At 37.4% G+C, this 21199-nt stretch overlaps 2 protein-coding genes across 2 annotated transcripts; both read right to left on the bottom strand.

Moving 5' to 3' along the window:
- Positions 1–5440: 5440 nt before the first annotated feature.
- Positions 5441–9385, bottom strand: LOC122046311 (cellulose synthase-like protein D5). The gene is made up of 3 exons (XM_042606929.1): positions 8337–9385; positions 7442–8249; positions 5441–7363 (listed from the first exon to the last, which is right to left on the bottom strand). Exons 1-3 carry the CDS (start codon positions 9281–9283, stop codon positions 5606–5608), a joined length of 3513 nt encoding a protein of 1170 aa, XP_042462863.1. The 5' UTR covers positions 9284–9385; the 3' UTR covers positions 5441–5605.
- Positions 9386–10772: 1387 nt separating this feature from the next.
- On the bottom strand, positions 10773–19683 carry LOC122048441. The gene is made up of 5 exons (XM_042610005.1): positions 19631–19683; positions 12157–12400; positions 11999–12083; positions 11805–11894; positions 10773–11047 (listed from the first exon to the last, which is right to left on the bottom strand). The coding sequence occupies exons 1-5, from the start codon at positions 19681–19683 to the stop codon at positions 10773–10775; spliced, it is 747 nt and encodes a 248-aa protein (XP_042465939.1).
- Positions 19684–21199: the final 1516 nt, after the last annotated feature.

The following is a 21199-nucleotide window of genomic DNA, read 5'->3' as shown; positions in this document are numbered from 1 at the left end:
ATAGCCTCTACAGAAGGAATGCATGATCGCATGAAAAAGTGTCTATCTAAAAGTCTAGAAGGTATAGGAACATATATGGTAGAGAAAAATTTAACCCTAAGTTCATCAGTGGAGAATTTAGGGTCTGTACTAGCAATCGAGGGGTCAGCGCCAGGATGGAATCATTTCCTAATTAACAAATAACATTCTTAAAATAAAATTCTAAGTAACAAACAACAACAACAACAAAAAATAAAGTTTAAGTTTAAAAATTTTACCGACGCATCGTGAATAGTTATAAAAGAATTGACAACCTCGGTTGATCCGCAATGCATGGCTTGAGAATTGAAGTAGGAAAGTTTTAGAAAAAAAAAATTCTTTTCTTGATTTTGCTCGTAAAACCCGGTGAGAAACTTTTTACAAAAGAGAAAGGGTGAGGGACAAGTGTAGGGGGCGCCCCTACCACCCCTTATATAGGGTCGTCCGAGTGCCTGTACGAGGTGGCAAGGCGAGGCGCCCGGATGCCCATACTAGGGGCGCCCGCCCTGGTTTTGGGCACTTGGTTTGCGCTTATTTTTTTATTTTTTTAATTAATTAGGGATTGAGTTAAATGTTTATTTAAATTAGAAATGAATTAAGTTAACGATATTAAAGTTAAGCAAGTTAAAATGGACTAAGTTAAGAGTTTATTAAGTTTTAGAAGTTAATTTAAGAATTAGTTAAAGCTTAATTAAAATAATTTCAGTCAAGAATTAAAAATTAATTAGTATTTTTAGTTGAGCATTGAGAAAGTAATTCAAGTTTGAGAATTAATTTGAGTAAGTTTATAATTTAAATTGATGATTAATTGAGAAATTGATTTGAGTTGAAGATTAGTTAAATTAAGTTGCTATAGAAATTAAGTAAGTTGAAAATGAGATTGTTTAAAATTAATTAAAAAAATAAGTTAAGGTTAATTAAAAAATTTATTGAGTTGTTTAACAAATTATTAAAATTGTGTTTTTTTAAACGGTAAAGATTAATTAATTTGAAGATTGATTAACTTAAGAAGTTGATTTAAAAGTTAATTCAAGTTTAAGAAAAATGTAAATTAAGAATTAATTAATGATTAACTAAATTAATTTAAATTGAAAATTAGTTAATAAACTAACTCAAATTTAAAAGTTATTTTTAGTAAATTTATTTAGCTAATTAATTGAAAATAAATTTAAGTAAAAGATTATGATTAAAAATAATAATAATAAAAGTTTGGTTAAACATACTTATCTACAATTAGTCTTTAACTGTCTAACCCTTGATTACTAACTAACTATCAAAAGATAGCAGTGTTTACCTGATTAGTCGAGTCAAGTATTTATGTTTAGTTAGATATTTACTAAGAAATGACTACTTGACTTGATTAATATTCTCTTATATTTTTCGCCCAGATTTATGTTTATGCACTGATATAAATATCTGAAATCTAGGCAAAATGCCTATGCATTTCACACCATTTTATGTTTATAAATACACAATCAAGGTAAACCTAGTATGTTTGTGAGATGCTCAATTCCTAGATATATAGAATCATACTTTTTATGGGTTAAATTTAGGTTAAGGCCAAAATAAATTTTGAAACACCAAAGAAATAAGAAATTTTTTAGGAAACATAAGTAAATAATTTTCCTAGGATTTAAAAATTATTCGAATAAATATCCTCCACCTTAATCTAAGATTTTTCAAGTATAAGCAATAGCTTTATGATTATTTGCAAATTTTTAAGGAATTAATTATTTAATTTTAGATTAATTATTTAGATTTAATTTAGTTTATCTTTATTCATCTCACTAATCTTATTTTTTAGAGAGGGGGATCCTATAATTTTATAAGATGGGTTTAAATTGAATTTTAGGATTTGATTTAAACTTGTGTTATATTCAAGTTTAACTTTAGATTCAACAAATAGGTATTTTTTGGATAAACTTATAAGTTGTGGTGAGTCGCCTGAACATCATTAGAGTAACCACGCCTTCGAGGTTTTTCAAATAGTCCTATCCACTGAACTTAATAACAAAACTTTGGTCTAACCATATAAGATTATAAGGGGCAGCTTCAGTTAGTTTCACTAAGTTAAATGCACTAGGTCGAAGTCATATCTTCCTAGACATGGATAGACAGAGCTTCCCTAACCTACTATCATCCAAAACTTCTCCAGTGTAGTTTTTCAAGTTAAACTTTTGTCTCTTTTTATTCTTTTGGAGGTGCCAATTAATTTGAAGTCTTCCCCTGAATTATTAAACTTTTAGGTTTTAGTTTTATGTCGATTATTTTTGTAGTTAAAATAGACTTGATGGTAATTAGCTTCGTAATTGTTTGATTTAAATTTATTTGATTTGTTACACTTCATTGTATTTTAGGTTAGGCTTGATTTATATGAGTTTATTTTATTTTTAAGTTTGAAATTTAGCTTTGAAGGTTTATCTTGATTGAGTTTTGAGTTAATGGGTTTAGTTGAATTTGGTTTTAAATAATGAATTTCAATTTTAGACACATAAAATTGATTGAGTCCTACTTGTGTGGTTAGACACACTTTTAGAACCTAAGCTTTAGTTAGGTTTTTATTTTGACTTATCAGTGATATAAAAATTTTGTTTATTGAGCTGAACTTGTATCCGAACCTGAACTTATTGTATACAATTTTTTGAGTTTTAAGAATTAAGTCTAAATTTTTTGATCTAGTGGTGAAAGTTTCTAATAATCCTTTAAGTTTATTAATTTCATTTTTTAAATTTGTGTTTTCCTCCTCAAGTGTTACATCTTGATTTGGAATTTTATTTTTAATTTATTCCTTAAGGCATTGATTTTCCTCAAGAAGTGATTCATTTTGTTTTTTATGTTTGATTAATGTATTATTTAAACATGCAATTTTTTTTAAAAAAAATTGGAGGCTAAGATAGAAGATACCTCGTTCGAACCTTCGAAAATGATTGCGGCCTCGTGGCTTGATTCGTCTTCAGACTCGTCGTCTTGCTTCGACTCGCTTTCTAATTCTAGCTCCATTGCCATCAATGCGAGGTAGTTGTGATGCTTCTGATCTTCGACATCCGATTCTTCCAAAGATGATTCGTCCTACGTCACCTTAAGTGCCTTCTTCTTTCTAGTTGTTTTGGGTTTGTCGTCCTTCATCTTTGGATACTTGTGCTTGTAGTGTCCTTTCTTGTTACACTCGTAGCATGTGATTATCGCCTTCATGTCATTTGACTTGATTACCTTTTGTAGGTCCTTCTTGTGAACATTTTTCTGACCATGTTCACAAGTTGCTCTTCTTCATCTTCTGAGTCAGATTCAAATTCTGGCTTGTTCTTGTGTTTAGCTTCTTTTGAGGGACCTGTAAAAAGTATAATACATTTCTCAACCTGCTTTGAGTTAGTCTGTTCATGGAGTTCAACTTCATAAAAAAATTCATCTAATTTTAATTTAGATAGGTTCCTTGAAATTTTGTAGGCATCTACGATGGATGCCCACAGTGCATTTCTAGGAAACGCATTTAAAGCATATCTTATCAAGTCTCGGTTCTTCATTTGATGGTCAATTGTGTAAAGCCCGTTGAGGATGTTTTTTATCCTTGCATGTAATTGACTCACAGACTCCCCTTCTTGCATTTTTTATGTTAAATAGTTTATTTAAAAATATATCCCTTTTTGTTATCTTTGCATCGTTGGTGCCCTCGTGTAGTTCGATGAGTTTGTCCCACAGCTCCTTCGCGTTTTCATGTGGGCCGACGTAGTTTAGCTCCTTCTTGGTTAATCCGCACTGGATTGTGTTGAGAACCTTGAAGTCGATCTGAGCCTTCTTCTCCATTTCCAGATCCATTGGAATTCCGCGCGTTGTCGATAGGTGTCTTGTATTCTTTGGTGACGTTGAACCATTGGTCAAAATCGGTCTTTAAGTACACCTCCATCCGCTTCTTTCAGTATGGGAAGTCATCACCATTGAAGAGGGGAGGACGAACGGTGATGTGTCCCTCGTTTTGGGCCATTTAAGTAACCTTTGGATACAAAGAGAAAAAAAAAGGAAAAGAGGTCCAAAGACTAGGTCTTAGATTAGCATTGTGGAAAAAATAATGAAGATATTAAGACTGAATTGGTGTTGCACCAATTTAGAATAGTTTGCAGCGAAAAAAAAAAATATCTAAAGAGGTAATTGTACCAATTTAGATTATATAAAAAAAGCTCAAGAACGGAAAGAGAAAAAAAAATCACCTCCTTTGTCTGATTGGTGGTTATACCAATTTAGAGCGGTACCTACTCTAATACTGCTTGTTGGATCGAAAATTTTCTAGAGAGGGGGTGAATAGTGATCGTCAAAAATTTGAATTAAAGCGAAGTTACGCAGCAGAAAATGGAAGAAACAAACAACGCTAACACAAGTTGGTTTTACTTGGTTCAGAACCTTCGACGACTCCTACTCCAAGGTCCGCACTCGTCGAGTGTGTTCATTAGGAAATCCACTAATAGTTCACAAAATGTGCTACAAGATAAGTACATGGACAACAAAACAAGGTTACCTCAGGAAGATATTAAAATATGAGTCGTCAGTTATCAGAGGAGCTTCACAGTGTCGCAGAAGCTTTTTCGGAGCACCGAGAAAGAAGGAAACTTGTCGCTATTGTTGTTCTGAAGCTCCGGGTCGAAGACCTTTAAATAGGCCCATTCTGGGGACTGGAACCCTTCTAGGCGCCTGGACCACGTGGCTCGACCAATCAACACGCTCCACGTCAACTTGTGGATGATTTTTTAGATCCGGGCGTCCGGACCAGGCACCCTTTTCTCAACCTCTCCTCCTGCAAGAAAAGGTTAGTCTACAGACTTATCTGAACTTCACACTAGCTATCAGGTCCCGCAGACCTAGCTGAATTTCAGCCTGGTGTTAGGTCCTCTAAACCAGTCAACTTCTGTACACTTGGCAGAAGGATTAGACAACAAAACTCTTTAACTTTAGACCCCTTGTCATTCATCAAAACATGAGTTAAATCATTAGTGTGAATTGCACAAACACAAAATAAATACATAAATTGAAATTTATGAAGAGCCTAAATACAGCAAAATTGTCATTGTTCTTCGTGTAGTACTCTTAATCCAACAATCCTTGTAGAAGAAGGAGAGCAAAGGAGCTAGTCTTATGGAGGAATTAAGGTGAATCTCTTCACCAATGGGGAGTAAAGAGATTACCATAATCTAACGAAAACCATGCCCTATCTATATGAAAGCATCCATTATCAGCCCATTAATGAATACAGATCATATTAACGGATTCTGTAAGCCCACATCAATAACCTAAATCCAGAATAAACATAAGTTAGATCACAGGTTTAATTCTTATGACAAATCTGTAAGCTTATAGAGATTAAATCCAGCACATCATGATTGGATTATACAAGTTGAACAAATTATTCAAGTTTATGTCTTAGTGTTCTTGCAGCTCACCATGAAAATCACTTCTTTATAATCTTGATATTGATCAAACACTAATAATGAGTACATAAAAAACCAACACTTCAGGTATTTCATATGTGCTTGTTGTGGAATTTTGACGCTTCTACTAAAGGCAAAAATCTTAAGTTCGACTATGGTACTTCTCCTTCCACTCAAGGAAACTGGAAACTCATGTAGTCCCTCCTCCCTCCAGCTGGGGGGCTTATGTACACCCAAAGCAAGGAGATGATACTCGAGATTAGACCAGCCCATATAAATACAATCGTCGGCACCTTCCCCCTCCTCCCCATCAGGCCTTTTGCGAACGGATACAGATGGCAAAGGACCCAGAAGCTGAAGAACACACCTCCCAGAAGCTTGCTCCACTGCGGAAATTGACAGTACATTGTCCTCGCAGTCCCCACGGCTATCGCTATCGTGTTCATCATCATAATTGTGATCGGAGGCACCATCAAGAAGCTCCACTTCACTACGTAGAGCTCAGCAAAGGCATCCGCATCGTCGTCGGCCGCAGGTTTCGATGTCAAAGTGAATGAAATGTCCACACCGGCAATGACCTTCAGCAAGCCTTGGAGGACAGCAGCAGGGTGAGCACTCGTTCCTCCAATTAACCAGAACTGCTCATTCCTCCACCACTCATGCAATGTGATCCCGGACCACTTGATCTCCAACAATGCAAGCAGGCAAAGAGTACCGGTAATGGCGAGGAGTAGCATCAGAAATGTAATGCTGAGGGATTGAACGATAAACTGGCCGGTGAATAGAGAGATTGCCGGGAGAATGCAGTAGACCATGAGAAAGATGGAGGTGAACGGGTAGATTCCACAGTTGAAATAGGCTACTCTCTGCAAGAACTTCATCCTCCTGCTGGCAAAGATTGCATTGTTCTGGGAGAAGAATATCTCGACCGAACCAGTCGCCCACCGGAGGACTTGGTGCAGCCTATCGGTTAGATTGATCGGAGCTGTCCCTCTGAATGCATCCCTCTTGGTGACACAGTAAATTGACCTCCACCCCCTGTTGTGCATTCTGTAACCTGTCACAACATCCTCAGTGACAGAGCCATATATCCAACCCACTCGTTGGCCCCATTCGGTTTGATCCTCGAAGAAGCAAGATATAACACTGATCGCTTCCGCGACTGTTGCTGCATCAAGGGGTTCTCGAGGGACTGCCAGGGAACCAGCAGGCCTGCCTTGTCGAACTCCGGGCATGTCTTGAAGTAGCCTTCCCTGGTATTCAGCTACGGGAATGGATGCTACTAAAGTGGCTGAACTACCAAACCTCTTCGGCAGCAGTGCTGATTCTACATCTAATTCGTCGTCGTTCTCATCGTCCTTTTTGTCGCGATCATGCTTCTTCCCCATTGTAGGTTTCCTCAGGAAAAGCTTAGTCTTCTTCCTTCCAAACCAACCGTGGTGTTCGGTGGCACGAGGAGGGCTAAACCCATAAAGAGCAGTTCTTCGAAAAATGCAGCCAGTTCCAACATACATGGGACCTTGCAATCCATCCATGGCCCTCATAGTGACATCAAAGAACACCAAATTGTTATTAGCATATCGGTCACTGGGATCGATTCCATCAAACCTCTGAGGAAATTGAACATAGCATATCCTGTCGCCGCCTCGATCGAGCATGAAACACATCCCTTCTCTCAGAGCCAAGGAATTGTGGATGTAGTGATCGCAATCCAGATTCAGAATGAAGGGGCCATTGGACATTATAGCACTTGTTCTGACCAGAGAATTCATTGCGCCGGCCTTCTTGTTGTGATCGTATCCCGGTCTCTTCTCGCGCGAAACATAGACGAGCATTGGAAGTCTGATGTCGACGTCGGCGGTGTTGATAAGATTACTTTCTTGTTCCACATTGCCTATTACCGGTTCAGGATTTGGAGGAACAAGCATCACCTATGAATGGTAAGATATAATGAAACACCTACTCTATCGATGCAAAGAACAAGCACGAGGCGATTGATCGATAAGTACCTGAATGATACCGGCATGATCAGCTCTAGAATGATCAGGTGCAGCTGAAAACCATGTCCCAGGCCAGTGTGATCCATCAGACATCCAAGTTGCTTTAATAAACTCAGTGGGTTCCGAAATGCTGTCGCCTTTGATCTCCATTTGTTTCTTCTTAGCTCGTAGTTCTTCGTGCGCATTGTATGCATCAGATCGCCTCCTGATGGATTCAGGCAGAGAATTTATTCTTACTTTAAACTCATCATATTCCCTCTTAACCTTCCTCCTCTCTCGAACAAAGTCTCGACGGACTTTGTTCTTTAGAAAGTCGCGCTTCTGACTGAAGTAGGCCTCCGGATTCCTCGGCTCTACCGTATGCTTCCTGCAGAAGGGAACCCAAATTCTTGCAAAGGTAGCAGTTTCAGCAAGAGCTTCGAATGTCAGAAGAGAGCCTCCATCATCTGATAGGTAACAAGCAAGTTTCTCAACAGGGTAGTCGACTGCGAGTATGGAGAGGATTGTGTTTGCAGTGACTAAAGGTGGTTCTTTTTCTGAATCAGCTGTGGAGACAAATACATCGACCCCTGGAAGATCAGATCGGCCTTTGGGGTTTCGAATGCTCGGGGACTCGAAGCGTTCTTTCAGGACGGAGAGATCTGTGGCTCTGTTAACTGGACAAAGCTTTTGAAGCTGGTCTAAAAGCCAAGAGAATGCAAACCAGACCTCGCAAGCTACAGACATTCCCCATAGCCATAGAGCATCATGGTTAGGATGCCGAATCCTCCATGCGAGGAAAAGACCAAGTGCAAGCAGGCGAATGACTACGAGCAACCTGAAGATCAAGCAGGATTGGTTCGGATCTCATTCTATAGAATCGAAAAAGTCGTTTTTTTTTTAAGTAAATCATCGTGTTGATTACCTGTACGGGCTGAGAATTGCTTGGGAGACGCCCTTTTTCCTTGTCAATGGCCTTCTGCATTTCCCCTCGAAATCGGGTGGCTCCTCGAAACCGTTGTGCTCTGCTCTGTCGCCGCCGGCGTTGCCATCTCTGTGCCACACTGCATTCCCATACCCGTACGTTCCCTTGGTCTCGAAGAGCCAGCTGTTGTGATCGAAGTCCCCAGGTTGGTGCGGTGCTTTCATCGATCTCACCATCGACAGCCTCTTCCAGGCCATGCGATTGAACTCCGGCATTGATGTCAAAGGAAGGCGTCTCCGTTCGTCCTCAGACATGGAATCGTCCTCGTCGTTCGCGGTTCGGTACGGCTCCTTACACCCCGGGCACAGCCCTCCGCCGTCGCCGATGCACTCCAAGTAGCAGTCTTTGCAGATCAGGAACCCGCATTCGCACAGCGGCTTCATCACTCTAAGGAACACATCGCCGTCGCATCCGTTCATCTCGCAGAGCATCCCCCCTGAGGATTTCGCCGCCTTCACGCTGTCCGCCGAGCACTCGATGACGTGGCCGCGGGTCCCGCAATTGAACCCGCCGGTGAAGATGGTGCCGGAGATGAAGCTCCGCTGCGGGCGAGGCTCGAGCTCGTCGACATCCTCCTGCGACGGGGTCGGCTGGTGGTCCGGCGTCGGCGGGATGTGGACGGTGTACCGGACGAACTCGGAGGAGGTACGTTCGTGGCTCTCGTCGTTGTTGTCGACCGCGGAGAAGTACCTCCCCCCGCCGCTCGAGAGGCCCCGGCTGGACGGCCTAGCGGCCGGGGAGTCAGCTTTGGAGAAGGAGTGCCGCGGGACCGGACTGGTCAAGCCGATGCTCCGGCGGAGGGGTCCATCGCCTCCTTCCTTCCCGCCGGAGGAAGACACGGTGATCGTCACCGGGGAAGCCGGCGACGATGCTCGCCGACCCGCCATCTATCTCCTCGAAAAGCAAACGCGAGATCGACGAATCGAGCACACAGAAACAAACAATCAATGGAGACAATTCACAGGGCGTTGAACGAAGACATTAGTTTGAATTTATTTGAAGAAATGGGGAAAAAAATAAAACAAAACAAAAAATAGAATTCTTAAAAGAACGCTCGCAACGGTCGGGTTTGACATTCTTAACACCTCAACGTTCAAGAACGGGTGCAGCATGGAGAAGCCAACGGCTACTTGCTATCTAACTCTGACCGTCCGATCGCATCAGCTTTGTTCTTGGAGCGTCTATCGTGGTCCCACAACAATCAACGGTCAAGCCGCCTCCGGAGCGGAAAAAAATGTCAAATTAGACGGCCAAGATTGACGGATCACCCTATATCGGTGACAACGGTTAAGAGAGTGAATTCTCAACTACTTTAGATATTTATTATAAAATTATTTATTATTATAATAAACATAGCAGGATTGAAGGCTTCAGTTAAATTGAATTAACTGACCTAACCCTAACCCTAAACCTAACCGATTGAATAGTTCAAGTCGGTTAATTTTGAAATGTATTTTTTAAAATATATATATATTGATTTAATTGGTTCAAATTCAATTTTAAAATTTAAAAATCAATTAAATTGAACCGAGGACATCAATGCATTAATCAACTGAGCAATGATATGCTCAAGGAAAAAAACTCAAGGAAAATCTCAAGGATAGACACATAAAGTCATGGCCCACCATTTCACTTTTTGTGGATCCCATCATTTTATGTGTCTATCCTTGAGGTTTTCCTTGAGTTGTTTTCCTTGTGCATATCATTTTTCTAATCAACTCGACTGCTGGACGGAAATTAAACCGTTCGATTTGACTGAAAAAATCGAACAAAGAGTTGAACAACAATTGATCAACCCGACTGATCAATTAACAATAGATTGGTGGACTCAACTATTTAAAATTTTAACTATTTTGATTTTTAATTAAATTAATCACTTTTTTATCAATTTCGTTTGTTCAATTTTAGTAGAAAATTTTGATATAAAAATGTTCAATTTTGATTTAATCAAATCAGTTCGGTTATTAACCTTAGTAGGATCAATTTTTAACAAACCTACCTGGTTTCAGAGGTATGAATGAACAATGACATGCTGAGAGGGAGGAGGCAAGAGTTTCAATATGCAGAGAAACCAATAGAACACTTAAAAGTGTTTGGCCACAGATTCTGGATGCCTTTATAAAAAAAAAAATGGCAAACATAACAAAATATTTGGTATTTTTAAACACTAGCAAAAGATACAAAAAAAAAAACTCGTCTCTAAAGTTGATTTCCCCCTATAACATAGTTACAGACTTCCATGTGCAATTCCAAAACATCCACATTGATAGTGGGGAAACTGCAAACAAAAACTATGCGGCGAAAGTTTGAATCCAGGATCAAAATAGAAGTTTGATGCATGTTAACTTTACAAAGGATGATAAATTGGTACAAGAATCAACACCTAAGTCCTAAATGTGTTGGCATGTGAAAAAAGAAGCAATAGTCAGGATGATCGATTTGTTGGAGGCGAAGCCAATCGTCTGCAGCTTGCAATAACGAGCTTGCACGCTGCCCTTCATGCAGGCTAGAAGATGTCCAAACAGAACTTCTGAACTTATACGAAGCCAGACCAAAAACAGGCAAGCATAGCTTCACAGGCCGGTCATTGGAGTTCCCGACAATCTTGTTACCAATGGAGCCAAGAACCACTGAAGATGGATTGACACTATCTGTAAGAGATGAACAAAATAAATTATGAGAGTGAACAATTGTAACAAAAGTGATTACGCTCATCCCATATATCCCTCATAGTCCGTCCCCGAATAATGCGAAGAGAGATAAATCACGAGATCAGTTTATAGCCGACCGCCAAGTAGCTAGGGGTTGGAGGAGTTTTTTCAAATTATGAGAGTAAACAAAACTGTGACTACGCAGTTATAGAAAGTATACAATGCCCTAATATTGGACGACTATGTTTCTCATCTTCTACTTGGAAAAGATGAATGATGTAGAAAAGAAGTCGGCAAGAATTAATAAACCAATTCACCGGCTGACAAGGCAATCAGCTAGTCACCCTGCTAATATTTGTAATTACCATAATGATATTGCTTTCCCCTTTTCATATCACCTAATACCCAGTAATAACATGATGCGTGTAATAGAATGATGATATGATCGAATTTTTCATATATTTTACAGGGGTATCTAAACATCTTTTATATAGATATATATATAGGACAGAATGAAATTTCTCGTATATAGATATATCGATACTGATTTAAACATTGGCAGAAGTCCAAGCACTGCATTATCCACACACCTTATGCTTAGCATCCAGTTAAAGATGTTAGATTAACATAAATACAGAAATACTAAGTAACTTAAAGAGACACTTCACCTATCATTCCCAGATGTAAGAATGTACAATTTGATAATTTTTCATAGATGTGAAATTAACCGGTGCGCATCATAGTTAAAATTGCTTACTTTTAGGAGTAGCCAAGAAGTGGAATGTCAAAAAACAGGCATCCAAATCCTTTAACGTGCGACCTATTGGAATTCTGTAAATTGGGTACCTGAAGCATGAATGTCAAAGAGATACCAGGCAGTAAACAACATTAGCATGTATCTAACAAAAGATGATAATGAACAATGATGCAAAAACTGAAATAAACCATAGCAGGCAACAGACATCCAGCTAGAAGGTAGCATATCACAGCTGTTGTATGCTTTCAGGTTTCGAAATTTACTTGCAAGAACTGATATCTATATTGGCAATGCATGAAAAATATCAATTTCTGGATTTAAATGAATGCTTGAAGTGTAAAGTAAAATAAACATCATTTTCCTTATCAATCAATGGCTCTCTTCCATAGGGTGGATCCTTCTCAAAGTACTGAAATACTGGACAAGCTGGTTTGGGATAAACCTCTCCATTTTTATTTGCAAATCCTTCATGGCCAACTTGGCTGATCGATTCCAAGGATGAACTTCCTTCCTTCAATCGGTTCTCTTCACTGCCACTCCTACCCTCACTGCTGATATCCAGGTAATGATTGTCATTACTATCCTCAGTCGATTGCCTTGAAAACAAGTGTCAAAAGCTTCAAAATTATAAACCTTGGAAAGACAATTTTCTGTCTTATGACTCAACAATGCCATGTAGTGCTTTAGTATTAGAGTGTATACTAAAAGCCTAGCTTTTGGTATAAACATTTATCTAGAAATAAGAATCACATTGGTCAAATATCTACATTTATGATAAATGTAGTTGTTCAATTAATTTATATTGTAGATAACATGGTGTCACACACAGAGGATCATGTTATCAGTACCTTATAAATTATAAAAAGTAGCTCATGACCATAATGGAAAGGAACAAACCATTGGAAGGTCGTAGTGTAATTAGGTATTAGTTTATCTTAACTATATAATTACACTAGTACACTTAGAGTGTATTGAGTAGGACCATTAGAGGTCGTTTCTTTTATACTGACTTTATAAAGAAACAAAGACCTCAGTTATTATGGAAGTGTGTGCTCTTAATCCTAATATAATAACAAGCACATATATTTGACATTTATTTCTTTAATTTATCAATGGGTGAGATTTAGTTCGATGAATCAATAAGCCCGATAAGTTGGGAAATGATATCACTTATAGTGTGTGTTGTTGATTATAGAAGGAAACTGTGTCCTAGTGATCTAGGTTGAGAATGTCCCCAAGAGGAGCTCATAAGGATTGTCATGTTAAACCCTGCAGGTGGACTTAGTCCGACATGACGATGAAGTTGAGTGGTACTACTCTTGGAGCTAGATATTAATTAAGCGAGTTGTTAGTAACTTACTTAATTAGTGGACATTTGTTATCTTAAACATAGGGAGACTAACACACTCATAATAAGAAGGAGCCCAAAATGTAATTTGGGATTGGTGCGGTAGTTCAATAATAGTTCTTTAGTGGAATGAATTATTATTGATGAAATTAAGTTGTGTGTTCGGGGCGAACACAGGATGCTTAATTTCATCGGGAGACCAAAACCAATTCCTCCTCTCGGTCCCTATCGTAGCCTCTAGTATATAGAGATTTATACCCACCGCATACCCACCTTCTTACCCATCCAATGGGGCCGGCCAAGCTAGCTTGGAACCCAAGCTAGGGCCGGCCAAGACCAAGTGGATGAGCCATGTAGGTGGCCGGCCAAAGCTTGGGTCCCAAGCTTAGGTGGCCGACCACTAGAATATTTAAAAGGATTTTTATTAAAATTATTTCTTATGTGGATATCATGATTTTAAAAGAGAGTTTAAAAATTAAAAATTTCCTTTTATAGTTTTCTACAAAAGATTAAGAGAAGAGATTAATCTCTTTCCTTATTTGTAGATTAAAAGGATGGTTTTAATTTTTAGTAAAAACTTTCCCTATTTGTAAATCATCTACATGTTTAAAAGAGAGTTTAAAATTTGAAATCTTTCCTTATTTGTTGATTAAAGGAAAATTTTAAATTTTAAGAAAACTTTCCTTTTTAAACCATGTTCATGATTTAAAAGAGAGTTTAAAAATTAATAATTCTCTTTTATTAGTTTCTACAAAAGATTGAGAAAAGATTTGATATCTTTCCTTATTTGTAGATTAAAAGATATTTTAATTTTTAGAGATAACTTTCTTTTTATCCACATGTTTAAAAGAAAGATTTTAATTTATTAAATTTCCTTTTTATAAACCAATCATGAAGGGATTAAATTATTGGAGAAATTTTATAAATTTCTGGAGACAAATTAGGAAGTTTTAATTAATTAAAACTCTCCTTGTTTGTAGCTTTGGTGTGGCCGGCCATGTAAATTGAGAAAAGGAAAATTGTTTTTAATTAAATAAATTTTTCCTTTTCATGGCAAAAGAATTAAGGAAGTTTTTAATTAAATTTCCTTATTTGCCAAGACCAAGGATTATAAAAGAGGGGGTAGAGAAGGCTTCATGGTGAACAACCTCTATTATTTCTCTCCCTCTTTTCCTTGGTGTTGTGGCCGGCCAACCTCTCTTCCTCTCTTCCTCTTGGTGGTGGTCGAACCTTCTCTATTTGCTTGGAGCTCTTGTGGTAGCCGGATACTACTTGGAGAAGAAGAAGAAGAAGGAGAGAAAGCTTGTATCCCTTGGAGCTTGGTTGGTGGAAAAAGATCTTCATCTTTTGGAAGCTTTGTGCTTGGCCGAAACTTGAAGAAAGGAGAAGAAGGTGCTTTGGTGGATTCTCATCTCGGAAGATCGTTGCCCACACAACGTCCGAGGTTAGAAGAGGAATACGGTAGAAGATCAAGAGGTCTTTCTAAAAGGTATAACTAGTATTTTTTCTTTCCGCATCATACTAGTTATTTTTGGAAATAATACCAAATACAAGAGGCTTACGATTCTAGTATTTCGAATATGTTTTTCGAAGTTGTGTTCTTTTGTTTTATTTTTCCTTGTGATTTGATTGTTCTTTTCGGTTAACCTAAAGTTATTTTAGGAAATTAAATATTAGATTTCTATAAAAGGTTTTGTCTAGTCGGTGGTGGTTGCTCCCATATCCAAGAAGGTCATGTGCCTCGTCACGTCAGTACTGGGAACCAATTATGGAAATTAATATTTAATGGAATTAATAACTTAAGGTGATTTGGGTCGAACGTGTTAAGTTTCGTAGGAGATCCAAGTCAAAACCTAAAAGAACAAATAGATTAAGTTTTGGATCAAACGTGTTAAGTTCCGCAGGCGATCCAAAATTTAATTTAAAAGAACACATAGTAGCTAGGAAAAGGTTCAGACCTTTGTACAAAATTTTTATACAGTGAAACCTCTAGGTTTTCCGAGTAGCAACCAACATTTAGTACTAAACTTTGATGACTAATAAACACTATGTTTTCATTCATTTGATACTGGAAACATGCACAAACTAAAAAGCCGTTCTCAAAAAGTTAAAAAAGAAAATATCAGTAGAATAGGAAACTTGTAAAGGGAACATAAATTGTTTTTCCTAGTGGATGGTGTTTCTCTCAACTCATTTCAGGCAGAAGGATCCTGCCATAAAAGTTGCACGAAATATATACCATTATAATGTTTCTTGTTTAAGGCGCCCAGTAAATATTTACTGAAATTGTAGTTGAAGATTTAAGCAGCTAAGGCACGTCTATAGGGAGAAGAACACCACTTAATGCATGACCAGCAGTAGAATTGGTATTATGCAATGTTCAGACACTTAGGCAAGTGCCTAGAAGTAGACAAGTCTCAAGCTCTAAGTTAGACTTTGTCATATATAAACTAATTACCATATGTATGCACACATTGTGTCAAAATAATCTGAGATTATGCATCAAAAATCTAATTTAATCAATATTGTTTTGACAAAAAAGGAAAAATGTAAGTGTACCGGAAGGCAGGCAAAAGGCTAGTAGCAAATCAAGGCAGGGGCTACTAATATATATCCTGATTGTGTATAAAACAAACTGAATATCAATATATAGATAATGAAAACTTATTGTATTTTATGTAATTCCAGAAAGAAGCAATACAATTAGAGAATATAGAAGTGCAGGAGATATTTTTCACAATCATTTAAATTGGAGAATTATGCTAGCTGGATCTCCTTTGCATCATTAAGATTAGGATGGTAAAGTCTAGAACATAATGCATAGCATTAGCATTACACAGTATGCACATTGATGCAAGTAAATTTCTTGGGTGTGCAGACCAATTTTGAGAAAAATCAACTAGTCATTCATGTCAACTACTATGGGATCCGCACAATGGGAAAAAGAATGATACACTAATTTGAATGGGCCATAAAAATGCATTATAAGATGCATTTATTAATTTATTAAAATAATTAACAAATATTTGTGTTTAAATGGATTTAATAATTGTAAAAAAAAATAGTATAACTTGTACTGAGCATCAAAATGATCAATAAGGAAAATAATTACAGATGTTAAAATGCAACAAAATAGATAACAACTCATCAATCAAGAACATGAATTTATCAATTTATTATCGATCAAGTTAGAAGAAAGATAATGAACTCAATTCATCAAGTATACATATATACATTTTTATTACAAACTCTATTTCATAATTAAAGAATTAAATTAAATTACATACTGCTACAAGAAGCTATGTAAGGAATATTAAGTTTACAACTATAATTAACTACAAAAAGAAAAGAAAAATGAACATCATCTAATTTGAAATAATTATATAAATGGTTTATTATTAAAAAAAAAAGTAGTTAAATATATTTCTTCAATATGATTATTCATAAATATTTGTTAATTTCATTAATTAATTAAATTGTAGTTATATGCATAGATTGCTTTTAAAAAACATAGGATTTTCTTATTAAAAATAGTTTAGTTTATGAATCATATTACTCATGTTATCCAATACATAATGGTAGCAAAATTAAAAATGAGTTTACATATAATGACAAAATATTCTATCCTTTGTACTTATACCATAGTTCTGTCTTATATATATATATAATCCTCGATCATGAAGTTACAAGCTTCCAGAAATTTAGTCAGGCTTCCTACCAAAAAAAATAAAAGGAAAAAAAATCTACATATACTTATGTTAAAGAAGGAAACTTATGCTTTAACATGAGGGTCAAAAGACTCTTTAACATTGAAGCCTAATCTGAATCAGAGCAAGCACCAAGGAATATGGTGTCCTGCTGACAGCAAGTAAGACCCCCTACATGCAACTTGAGGATCTCTAAATCTCTTCCAGAATTTAGCTGGGTTTGACTTGATATCTAATATCCAAGAATATGAAAGGTTTGGGAAGAAGAAACAACATACACAGGACTCCTCCATTGAGAGTGGGTGAGTTGGGGGATGACAACATCAATCAGTGAAAAGTTTCTACTGGTGATGGATATATGTTCCATAAACTCATCAAGGAGATAATTTTTTCTAGACATAACCCGTACTCGGCAGATATGAAATGACAGATAATACATTCACTATCAAGACAACTTCCATCTGATATCATGCAGAAGAATACACAGGCTCCGAACATGCAGGTTGGGGCAATGCAATCGGGATTGATCGTGCATTAATTATAATGTTATAAGGAATTTTAAAGTAAACATAGAGGGTTTCCAATGTGTAATTTAACTAAAATGATAAAAAGCTCCAAAAAATGGGGAAGACAGGCTACACCTCTGATTTAGTATGTTATATAGATATCCTTAATAAGTGTCTCCATTCCATTCGAACAAAACAACATAATTATATAGATAAGATTATGTTAATGACTTACATTAGAGAATGAAATAACAAGCTCGCAAGGAAAAATAAGTTCGCTCAGGTGTTATGCTGGAGTATGATTTTATGAATGAAGATATATGTAAGTAACAGAACTAAAAGTAGGGAGTAACTTCTGAACAAAAATGTCTATCCAAGGTTGAACAGAGTTAAAGTAAAAGATAGGGATTAGAGAGATTCAAGTTTCAATTTTACCCACAATATCTATGTCCAATATGAAAGAAACTAATAGACAGGACATGAGATGAAGCATTAACCATAACAAAGTCCCTGATGATTCAGCTGGCCATAATTAAAGGTTCTTAACAATGGGTGTCGTGGTTAGAATTCAGAAGCTCAATATATTTATCATGAACAGAACTTGAAGAATCCCATCTTCTCTTCTGTTGGAATCATACCCAGCTTTAACAGCACTCATAGACGACTCATCCTCACATTAAAACTTAGGATCTCATCGCAACCCTGACAATGCAGATTGTCAAAGCATTCTCTCATAGCAGGTTCAGAAATGAGGCAAAAAATGTATATTTTCTCACAAATAATTAACGAAAAAAAACATTGAGAGAGCAACTAATCAATTTCGGGGAGAATGAAAAACAACGTCAAGACTGTCAGCAAGCATACCCCAGCCTTAATTTGGTGACAGAAGACTCTGTTTCTTTTGAAACTCCTGCACATCAAGACTCGCTTAATTCGAAAGTTGAGAATAACTCTTTTAGAGTACTTATCTCTAAGTTCTTAGAGATGTAGTATACATATACTAAGGATGATCATTCTTGTGTTCTTGGAAAGACGTTGAACGCATATCGGATTGAGTCCCGATTCGTTACCGACTCTCCGAGGTTATTAATTTGGGTGATTAGTTTCTTGATCTTTGCATGGAGTTGAGCCACATTTTCTCCTTTGTTCATCCAGAGGTTTGTTAGCTGATTCTGGAGGTGTCCCGTCTCGTTAGCTTAGCCTCTGAGGTGTCTTCATGGAGCTCCAGAAATTTCTCCCAGAGGTCTTTAGCGGAGTTGTAGGTGCCGATTCAGTTGACTTGTTATAGTAGCAGTACGATTAGCAGATGGAATTCTGTTTATCCGTTGGCCACAAAATCGGCCTGCTGCTTTTTGTTCCACAAGTGCCCTCTTTGTGTTCTCCGTTTTCATTCCGGGGTGCTTCAAAACCATTTTTTAACGTTAGAAAAATATCAAAATCAATTTTAAAATATACCTCCATTTTGTGCTTCCAAAGCGCAAATTCTCCTTCGAACTTCGATGGATGAATATTCAAATCGGCCATCATCTTGCTACTTCAGTCGGCGGTTAGTCCATCTGAGGTGGTTGGGCTCTAATATCATTTGTTGTCCCCTGCGGTCGATAAAAGGAGGGTGAATTGTCTGAAATAACAATTATACCATTCTAAAAACTTTCGACTTTGATAAGAAACACTTGTTAGAAAAATAGAAATAAATTGCATAAAATGAAATAAGGTTACCGGATTTACTTGGTTTGCAACCTTGAAGGTTGCTAATCCAAGACAAGTAAAACGCACTATCAGAACTCATTTTTCGAGCAAATTCTCGGAGGCGGAGAAGCCTCGTTCAACGATTAATAGCACATAAAATGAAAACAGAGATTAGAGACTCGAATACAAGTGTTGTTGAGTGTTATGTTCAATGAAGAAAGTCGGAGCTCTATTTATAGCCGACTAGTCGAAAATAATCGTTTGTTGACATGGCATCTCCAGGCGCCCCATCTATGCGCCTTATTTGCTCACAACGGTTATTCAACATTACGATGATAAAACTTTATCATCATATGGGCGTTGGACTGATCCGAGCGCCTGGACCGGTCCGGGCACTCAGAATGTTGCTAACGTGGACCCGAACATCATCCGCAGCAACGTCTCCTCGACGAGGCGCCTGGTCTGATCCTAGGCAGCTCGGGCGCCCGTAGTCCAAGCGCCTAGTTATGGTTCAGGCGCCTGGATAAGTCAACCGGTTGCTTGGATGATTCTCCGGTTATCCAGAGTTGACCTCACCTGAATCCAACTTTGGTCTTGTTCTCGAGCAGTCTTCCACTCCGACTTCTCATCTCTCGGAAATGTCGCGCGTATCCTTCTTGCTCTACCGGCGTACTCTTCCGCAGCTTCTCGTCCCTCAGATGCACCGAGCCCGTCGACTCGCTCCCCATGCCATCATTCTCGTCCACTGCGTCTTCCACTCGACTTCCTGTGTGCCTAAATTTTTACATACTTAGACACAAGGATCAAAACACGATAAAAATATAATTTAACTCGATTTATCATATTAAAATTTACCCGGGTACTTACAACACAAGCTTATGACTCGATTTCAAAATATGACATTTTGAAGTGATATGTTAGACATCATGGACATTCCTGCAGCATGCTAAGGGTATATGTCGTGGCTCAGCATGGTGATGCATCGAGATAGTCTCATGCATGCCTATATAAAACCTCTATTAGTTCATATACTTTTGTGTTCCTAACTGTCCACTGATTTTGAATTGATATACAGCAACAAGATAATAATGAAAACTCCATACAATTAATCTTTTGTACCCGTTTCAGACATGATGACAAATAAAAGGAATCTAAATCATGGTTAGTTTACGTGCTCATGTTTATTTCACTTCTATTCTTGTACATATGAAGTGTGTGATTTTATCTGTAAATTTCTAAGTTGTTTTTCATACATTCTGAGAAAAGCATGGACTTGCAGGTCATTACTCTAACATCCATGGGTAACTTACCTGCTCCGAAACACATTTACTCTTGTTTTTTATTGATTTTTTACCATTCCTTGCATAGCTGTGTGGCTCTCAATTGCTTGTAAATTTACCTACTCATAAAGGATTTTGCGGGTGCATATTACATTGTTAAGAGCTTGCATCATCTTAAATATATTTTTTGGAGTTTTTCTTTTTTTATTAGTGTAACTTCAATTCTCTCTTAAATTTTTATTTTTTGTTATGTCTAATATTTACTTTAATGTTTTTATCTCTACAAACTCTAGTCTTCTATCCAATTCCGTATAACGACTTTATCTTCTCCTAATACAGGACAAATGAAAAAATAATAATGACCTCTCTTCTAGTCTTCTTGAGGTAAATCCTTTGTTTTACAAGTTTCCCAGTAAATTCTCTGATCGAAGCTGAACTTGAAATGCTTCGATAAGCCGAACCCTGCGTTAAATCATTTTTACGACAGGTACCAGCATTCCACTTCGGCAAACTTGAAATGCTTCACTTTGCGTGTCGTTTACACCGAAGAATAATTCTTCCTGGTGCACTGACAAATCTGATGGCTCATCAAATTTATGTTTTTCCCTTTTCCAGTGGCCAAAGAATAATGCTGTCCGAATAGTCAACCACAACAACTGCTGAGCATGCATGCTCTCGATTATAATAACAAGGTGTTCAGAATAGTAATCAACAATCCAATGGGGGCATCTTATCCTCACCCAACTTTAGATGACTTTTGTCAAAGAACTCTTCGAGGAAAGCATCCAAGGTCCTCTATCGCAACTTTACCTTCTTATCATTGCTGGATCGACTGTGCACCTTTGTGATCGACAAGCAAGCCTTA

The sequence above is a fragment of the Zingiber officinale genome, chromosome 2B, assembly GCF_018446385.1.
Source record: "Zingiber officinale cultivar Zhangliang chromosome 2B, Zo_v1.1, whole genome shotgun sequence".
NCBI classification, from domain to species: Eukaryota; Viridiplantae; Streptophyta; class Magnoliopsida; order Zingiberales; family Zingiberaceae; genus Zingiber; species Zingiber officinale.
Note: the sequence above shows the minus strand (reverse complement) of the source record. Positions and strands in the feature narration are given on the sequence as shown.